Raw genomic sequence first — 9,131 nt, forward strand, 5'->3', positions numbered from 1 at the left:
GACTCTCCAGTGGCTTACTGTCAAATTTGGAGTAAAATTCAGGTTTCTTAGGCTGTAGCTGAGAATGTGTATATAGGCCATTGCCTACCAAAAAGGGTAAACTGAAGCTGATTGTGATGGTGTGTGCCTGTAGTCCCAGCTGCTGGGGAGACTGGGCCAGGAGGGTCACTTGAGCTCAGGAGTTTGAGGCCCTGGCCAACATAGTGAGATCCTGTCTCAAACAAAAATTCCAAGTGTAAAATTTAAAAGTATTATTCATTAACATAGGTTATTCTGTGCTTACTTCCGTCTTGGGACCTTTGTGTCAGCTGTTCCTTCTGCCTAAAATCTTCCTCTCCCAGATCTTTGCACAACTTGTTTTTTCAATTATCTACTTCTAGGTAATCTCCTCGAGAACTCTTCTCTGAATACTGTTGACGGAAACCTCCCACACATGTATTATGTCCTTATTCTGCTTTATTTTTCTTCAGTAGCATTTATGCTATCTGAATATTGTATATTTATCTGTTAAACTGTTGACTCTTACAATATAAACTTTCTTAGGGTGGAGACTTTGTCTTGGTCACTGTGTCTCTCTTTGGTGCATGATATGTAGTAGACAATAAATGTTAGATTTATCTTTGATTACAGTTTTTTAGTTTAATTTTTTAAATAGCTATATAATTGTACATATTTATGGGGTACATAGTGATGTTTTGATATATATAATGTATGGTGATAAGATTATTGTAATTAGTATAGCTGTCATCTCAAATGTTTATCATTCTTTGGGAATAGTCAGTATCCTCTTTCTATTTGAAACTATATATTATTGTTAACTGTAGTCGTCCTGTAGTGACTTATTTCTTCTATCCAGCTGTAATTTTGTATGCTTTAACAAATCTCTCCCTATTCCTCCCTCCCATCTACTCTTCCCAGCCACTATTTCTGTTCCATTTTTTACTTCTTTAAGATCAACTCTTTTTTAACTTCCACATGTAAGTGAGAACTTACGATGTTTAACTTTCTGTTTCTGGCTTGTTTCACTTAACATAACGTTCTCCATTTTCATCCATGTTGCCACAAATGACAGGATTTCATTTTTTTAATAGCTGAATAGTATTTTATCGTGTACATATAAGCCACATTTTGTTATCCGTTTATCTGTTTTTGGACACTTAGGTTGATTCCATATCTTTGCTGTTGTGAATAGTACGCATTAAACATGGGAGTGCAGAAGTCTCTTCAGTATGCTCATTTCCTTTCATTTGGATAAATACCCAGTAATGAGATGGCTGAATCATATGGTAGTTCTATTGGTAGTGTTTTTTGTTTGCTTGTTTGTTTTTTGAGACAGAGTCTCCCTCTGTCGCCAGGCTGGAGTGCAGTGGTGCTATCCCGGCTCACTGCAACTTCCATTTTCCAGTTTCAGGCAATTCACTTGCCTCAGCCTCTCGAATAGCTGCGACTACAGGCATGCACCACCACACCTGGCTAATTTTTTTTGTGTGTGTTTTTGTTAGAGATGGGGTTTTACCATGTTGGCCAGGATGGTCTCAAATCTCTTGACCTCGTGATCTGCCCGCCTCAGCCTCCCAGAGTGCTGGGATTATAGATGTGAGCCACCACACCCGGCTCTCTTGGTAGTTTTTTGAGGAACTTCTAAACTATTCTACATAGTGGCTCTACTAGTTTATATTCCCACCAACAATGTATAGGAGTTGCCCTTTCTCAACATGCTCTGGAGCATTTATTATTTTTTGTCTTTTTTGTCATAACCAGCCCAGTTGGAGTGAGATGATACCTCACTGTGGTTCTGATTTTCATTTCCCTGATGATTCCTGACATTGAGCATACTTTCATACATTTGTTGACTATTTTTATGTCATCTTTTGAGAAATGTCTGTTCAGATTATTTGCACATTATAAAATCCGATTACTTTTATGCTGTTGAAATTTTTAAGTTTCTTGTATATTCTGGGTACTTATCCACTGTCAGTTTAGTAGCTTGCAAATATTTTCTCCCATTCTTTAGGTTGTCTTTTCACTCTATTGTTTCTTTTACTGTGTAGAAGCTTTTTAGTTTGATATATCTCGTTTATTTTTGCCTTTGTTGCCAATGCTTTTATTCATAAAGCCTTCCCTCAGACCAGTGTTCTGAAGTGTTTCCTCTGTCTTTTCTGCTAGTCATTTTATAATTTTGGGTCTTACATTTAGGTCTTGAGTTGATTTTGTATGAGGTGAGAGATAGCAATCTAATTTCGTTCTTCTGTATATAGATACACAGTTTCCCCTGCATCATTTGTTGAAGACTGTCGAAGTTAAATTATTCTTGTTTGCAGATGCCATGATCTGAGATTTAGAAAAACCTGAACACTTTACCAAAAAACTCTTAAAACTGGTAAATGAATTAAGTTGCAGGATACAGAATCATCATACAGAAACCACTAGCATTACGGTACATGAACAGTGAACTGGCTGAAAAATCAAGAAGGCAGTCCCATTTATAGTAGCTACCAAAAACACCACCAAAATTCCTAGCAGTTTTTTTTCTTCATCGTTTCTTACCAAATTTTGTTAGTTTTCATTCCCCATTTATTTCTAGCCACCCACATATCTTCTGTTCTATTGAAGAAATTGTTTTTCTTCTAGGTTAATAAACTAGCTTAATAAATTCTTAAATAAAATATTTTTAAATATAATATTTTTTAAAAATCACTTTGGTTATACTATGGCTTCAGTTGGTGGAAGTTTTTTTCTTTTATTTTTTAGGCTTCAGTTTAATGTCTTGAATTCATTCCAGATATTAATTGGATTTGGATTTTTTAAAAAATTTCCTGTAAAGTGTTTTTATAATTTTGTTTATATTTTGAGTAAAAAATTCTTTCTTCTCTCCACCCTCACTGTAGTTAAAGCGTTCCATCTGAAGTATGATGAAGTTCGTCTGGATCCGAATGTTCAGAAGTGGGATGTAACAGTATTAGAACTTAGCTATCACAAACGTCATTTGGATAGACCAGTGTTCTTACGATTTTGGGAAACATTGGACAGGTAATTTTTTTTCTAAAATGTGTTTATCTTTGGTTTATTGTAATTTTTCTGTCTCCTCAATTAAATTTTAAGTTCCATAAAGTTGTGAATCTTATTCCCTAATTTGCTTCTTTCAACATTAATTTGATGCTCATCTTTAGTAAATAATTTTTACAACAAAATTTTATTGCATAATTACTTTAGAAAGAGTTGGAGAGTTAATAGCCTGATAGAGGGAACACTAAATTGAGTCAGAAGACTTAGACTTTAGTCTTGGTTTTGTAATCTCTAATTATCTGTGTGACCTTTTTGAACCTTATTATCTATCCAAGAAACTTTGGATTAAGGGCCCTATGTTTTTGCAAGTACTGAAAGATCTCTGATTCTGGATTCATTTGTGTTACACATAGTTCATGGAAAGAAATGAAATTTTTAAATTTATTTTAATTACTAGTATAGTGTTGATACAACCCTTTAATAACAGTTTTGTAATTGGCAGATTTAAGAACAGTGTATGTTCACAGTAAGTACCACTGAATCCATTCTCTTTGAGGTGTTCTCCTTAGAATCTGTAACATCTTGGTGTAAGTCTCTCACAATAGATGTGAAAAATGCATATTATTTTAGCTAGAAGCTTTTAGATTATATTACTTAAGAGGAGTGTTATTTCTAGCTTATTCCAGAAGTCCTTATATTTTCAGTTTTCTAGAAAACATTTCATTCTGTTGATTTAAGAAATGTCAACTTATTTTCACATGCATTATTCTAAAAATTCTGAAACTCCTATAGTCATTATAACCTACCATCATACTTTTTTTTCAGGTACATGGTAAAGCATAAATCCCACTTGCGATTCTGAATTATTTGGCTCCTCTGTTTCTGGAAATTGAGACTCAAGCTTTATGAATTTATCAAGAACTTAAAGATGAAGAAGGTCACAGATTGATCTTTTATATAACCTTATTTGATGCTCTGTGCTTCAAGGAGGTGATGCCTGTCATCCATCTAAGCAAACTTTTTGGCTTACAAATATTTTTTTAATATTAGCCTTCTAGTCTGTAATGGAAATTGTATATTTTGATAGAAGTTTTTTCTCCATTGGTTAAATTAGCATTACTTAAAATTTGTTTCTTTAGAAAATAAATGCAGGTTATAAATGTGTGTATATTTAGAGATTAGAAGGCTCTCTGAGCCATCTTGCTTCTGATTTTTCATTGCTCTATAATTCTTTTTACTGAAAATACTGTGTTATGAATGGTATTAAATTTTAGCCTCTGGAACATCCAAAACCAAGCAAAGGGTTGTGACCATTTTGAATGAATCAAAATGTCAACCTGTATGTACACTATATCTACACTTAAATCTTTATTTAAAAAGAATAATGAAAAATCAAGAACAACTCTTCAATTTGATTGAACTGTGCAGCCTTTTCAAGATTTCCTTACTTACAAGTGATTACATTTAATGAATGTACATTCTTCTCACTGACTTTGGTGATTTTTGAAACTTAGAATGATGTGTTTCTATCTGTGATATCTTTCCATTTGAAAAAAATTTCAAAACACAGATTAAAACCGTAATAGGCTGTAGTATTTTTTATTTTGGGAGCCACAGTATGATTTGGGGAAGGAATATGTATCAGCCCTATTGCGGTATGACTTTAAGCTCCTTTTCTCTTTAGTCTATCTTTGATTCTAATTTTTATGGTATAGGATTTTGAGTCTTCTGTTTTAGGTTTAGGCTTGTCAGTCTTGGAGTTCTTATCTTCCATTATCCCTAAATATTGATAAACTCCCAGACACCAAAGAACACATTTGCTTAATTGAAAAGAAACAAGAGAAAAACACTGGTATTTTTATGTGTGTATTAAATATGGTATAAAATATAAAACCTATATTTTAACTTAGTAAAATATTTTACTATTTCTCTACTTTAGACAAAATGTTACATCCAAGGTACAAGTGACCATTTTCCTTGAATCCTGATTTCACTCTTTTTACTTAAAAGCAACTAGAAAGCTTTACTTTCCCAAATTGTTTTTGCCATCAGAATTTTTGCTGATCACAGTCTTAGGTCATTTTTTTCTTCATTTTTATTCCCAGCAGTTCTCTCCGAGGTTAACATATTGTTGGTAAACATTTAGCCCTTTCATAGGTGTTAAGCTGACATTATCAAGCTTCTTAATGAAATTTAACACTGTCACAAAAATGAGAAGAAATTATTTATTTTTTAAGTAATCGCAAAGTCCATACCACTAGTAACTAGAAAAGATATTTATTCATATGGTATCTACAAGGCTGTTCAGAAGAGAACAGTTGGCATTTTAAATTACTAGATTTTAGCATACTTACAAGGTTTGAATAGATTCTACCCCTATTTTCCTCCCTTTTTAGTGTCTTCTTTCCTTAAAGATAAAAGAAAATTCAAATTTGTTCACATTAGGCTTTCTTAGCATATAGATCTGTTTCCGGAATAAATTACGTGTTGTGTAAACTTTCTTCATGTTGAAATAGTCAAGGACCAGAATCTGTGATGTTTGTATGTAAGATTACTTGTCAAGACTACTACAAGTCAATATGAACTACCTTCCCATAAAGATTTTTGGTATTTGTACTTATTAATGAACTTTACTTAATACAGAATATGGTTAAAATTAGGAACATCTACTTTGAATGAGGTTTATTTTTCTATTTGGAATTTGCCTTATGTATATTCAAAGGCTTATGGAAAAACTGTAAAGGAACATTAGGAAAGGACAAATACGCGATGATCATCTGTCTTAAAATCAGATCTTTAATATAAGCACTGCGTTTTTTCTCTTTGACAATTTAGTTTCTTATTTACGTCCATGGAATTAATTTCATTCCATTATTTTTTAGCCATTTATTCTAAAAAACAAAATTTTTCAGCTAATCCCTATTCATTCTCCCATGACATGGTCCTATAGCAGTACTTAACACAGTGCCTTGCACATAGTAGGCATTCAGCAAATACTTATATGCATGAATGATGTATTTTCAGTGTAACAAATTTATTACAAAAATGTAGTTTGACTCAGCTTGGTTTTGGAGTTTGAGAATACAGAATTACAGGGAATGAGGAGAGGTATAAGTAGATACTTTAATGGAAATGAAGTATAAATTAGTAACTTACCCATAAGTTTACTTCTAACTGGTGATACCCATGTATGCCCAATCTGTAAAGGAAAGTTCTATTTCTACATTTACAGGACATTCTTCTCAGTCAGGGAACAGTAAGAAATATGTAGGTTTCAGTCAGTTGCTCTGAACCCTGACTGCATGTTAGAATCATTTGGAGAGTTTTAAAAAACCCCCATGCCTGAATCTTCATTCCCATTTTTATGTAATTTCAGACGAGACCTGGTCATCAGTATTTTTTTTTAGAAGTTCTCCAGGTAATTTGAGTGTGCAGGAAGGATTCAGAATCACTGGTTTAATTTGTTACTGGAAACAATACCAGTATTAAATGTGTTTCCTCCTCCTCCTTTTCCGTATGTGTGTGTGGTTTTTGTTTTGTTGTTGTTGTTTCGTGGCCACCCTTTGCACTAGACCATCCTTGTTATTGGTGGTATTGGCCTGTATTCCCCTTGACAAATGCAATTTTTAATTATTTATTAATATAGAAGGAGTATTTTACTGTTTAATATTTAAATAATGTTTAATGTATTTCATTATTAACTAGTATTACAGCTTGTTTTTTTCTCCATGTGTCCATAACCTTTACTAACTTTTTGTTTTTAGCAGCACAACAGTAATCCATATAGAAACAACTAATTCATAATGAGGAAAATCTCCTAATTTTTAAGGCAGAAAGAAATGTTAATTTTTGATCTGCCATGCAGAATGAGACAAAAACAATTTGCTTATGAAAGGAAAGTGGCATACTTTTAAATTGGTCTGCACAGAAAAGTAAAAGTAAACTATTCATTTAAGTAAGATTCATTATCTAATAAATATTGAAGGGAATATTTTTCCTAAATAAAAATTTTTGTGACTGTAACAAAACTTAAAGTTATTACATTGTTCTTTTTTTTGTGGGGGGAAGAATATTTGTTGCACTAAAGTATATAAAGTTTTTTGATATTAGCAGTGTATTTTATAGCATTACAAATAAAACAGTTACAAAAGCTGGTCAAGTTAATGGCCTAGGAAGTAGCTGTAAACTTTGTGTTTTGAAATTGCTTAAGTGCAAAATTATGAGTAAGATAGAGAAGTTTTTTTAAATTTTTTATTTTTAATTTTTTTGGAAGTTTATTAAAGCCCTTCACATACACATACTTTTTTAAAAAAAGATCTTAATAAAGAAATTATTGGTTTGTCTGGTTAAAGTCCATATAGAATGCTGAGAAGTAATTTATAAAATAAGAACTATGGAAATTTGTTCTCAACTGAAAAGTTGGCAGCTGCTGTTTTTTTGTGTGTGTTTTTTTTTTTTTAAGTACAAAATGAAAATTTAATTACATTAGCCTTAATATTATTTAACTGAATTTCTACTATTTATTCACTTGTGTTTGAGTTCACCCAGCTATTCTAATGACAGCGTATTAGCTTTAGAAGTAAAAAGCGGAGAAATGACTGAAGTTGACTTAAGAATTCGAGTAGGAATTTTGAAGTGCCATGTCCTTTGTGTTCTGGCATATTGTTCCCACATTTGGAAGTATGTTGATGCCAGCATTGTTGATATCTGTTGGGATAATAACTAACGAAAAATTGAAAATGTATAATAGATGTATAAAGATAAACATTTAGTAAGTACATAATAGATAATACTTGCAGAATTTTTATGTGTTTTGGGTTTCTGTGTATTATTTTAGGCAGTCTTTATAAAGACATCTTGGAAGTTATAAATATGTGCCATTTACTGAAAAGCATAAGCATTTTTATATGAGTAAAGCTAATAAAATAAAACTACTTTTATTGCCAAAATTCAGAAATTGGGGTTGATGCTGTGTCAGATTTAAGCAAATGATCTGTCCAAGGATTTTGTTTGCCATTGAATTCCCCATTTCTATCTACTTTAAATTTGCTGAAAGCTGTTTAACCTCTAAGTTTGATTACAGTGCTTAGTAAGTAATGCAGTTCATGTACACGGAGTAAGCACTATAAGTGATTTTTCACTACCAGTTGGAGGTATTTCTCAAAGTGGTTCTTGATTAGAGTTTAAGTTTTGGGTGCCATTTGAAGTGATAAAATGTTCTCCTCATTCTTTTTGTTTTTGTTGTTTGTTTTTGAGATGGAGTCTTACTCACTTGCCCAGGCTGGAGTGCAGTGGTGCGATTTCAACTTACTGCAGGCTTCACCTCCTGGGTTCAGATGGTTCTCCTGCCTCAGCCTCCCAAGTAGCTGGGATTACAGGTGTGCGCTACCACACCCATTTAAGTTTTGTATTTTTAGTGGATACGGGGTTTCACTATGTTTGCCAGGCTGGTTTTGAACTCCTAACCTCAGGTGATCTGCCTGCCTTGGCCTCCCAAAATTCTGGGATTAGAGGTGTGAGCCACCATGCCTGGCCTGTTCTACTCATTCAATTCCAGTTTGGTTTGGGGGCTTTTTAAAATTGTTAATAAAATTAACATGTTGCCGTACTTTATGTTAAGAGCACTGGGGACGTTTCCACTCTCCCTTTGTCCTCAATCCCCCAGAAACATTTATACCAAGAAGTTAGAAGCTGTATTGTGGGCTGAAACGTTATCTTTACATGAAAAGATTATTGAGATTTGTCAGGCATAGTGTTTTTTCTGAGGAATAAATGAAATATAAATGTTCACTTTGAAAACTAATGAATTAAAGCCATTTACAGTTTCTGTTAATGAGTTAAATAATGTATACAATCATAGTTCATAGTGGTAGCCAGCTTCATGCTCTGCTGAACTTACAGTTTGATTATGGTCAAATTTTCCATGTTATTGTAATAGAATTAAGAGTATGTCCTGGTAAATTACATTACCTTTACAGTTTGAGCATTCTGATTTTAACATTTTATAGTTTGAAAACAAACTGTACTCATATAATCAGAGCATTAACAGCATCATCATGTCAGTGGTACCAATAATTGTGAATCTTCTGCAACAAAATTTCTTTAATGATGAGTTTAATGGGCTT

The 9,131-nt window shown here is 32.8% G+C and overlaps 1 protein-coding gene across 2 annotated transcripts in view; it reads left to right on the forward strand.

Annotated features, from left to right (window-relative positions):
- Nucleotides 1-7,959, forward strand: part of CDC73 (cell division cycle 73) — a 124,980-nt gene extending 117,021 nt beyond the window's left edge. For both annotated transcript variants that reach the window (XR_004264151.1, XM_032262873.1), the window contains 2 exons: nucleotides 2,889-3,030; nucleotides 3,832-7,959. Coding sequence is in view for 1 of the 2 variants with exons in the window: in XM_032262873.1 (XP_032118764.1) it covers nucleotides 2,889-3,030; nucleotides 3,832-3,868 (179 nt within the window). In the remaining variant the exon portion in view is untranslated. The remainder of the gene's footprint in view (nucleotides 1-2,888; nucleotides 3,031-3,831) is intronic.
- Nucleotides 7,960-9,131: the final 1,172 nt, after the last annotated feature.

This window comes from Sapajus apella, unplaced genomic scaffold, assembly GCF_009761245.1.
Source record: "Sapajus apella isolate SASKATOON/1434 unplaced genomic scaffold, GSC_monkey_1.0 scaffold132, whole genome shotgun sequence".
Lineage (NCBI taxonomy): Eukaryota > Metazoa > Chordata > Mammalia > Primates > Cebidae > Sapajus > Sapajus apella.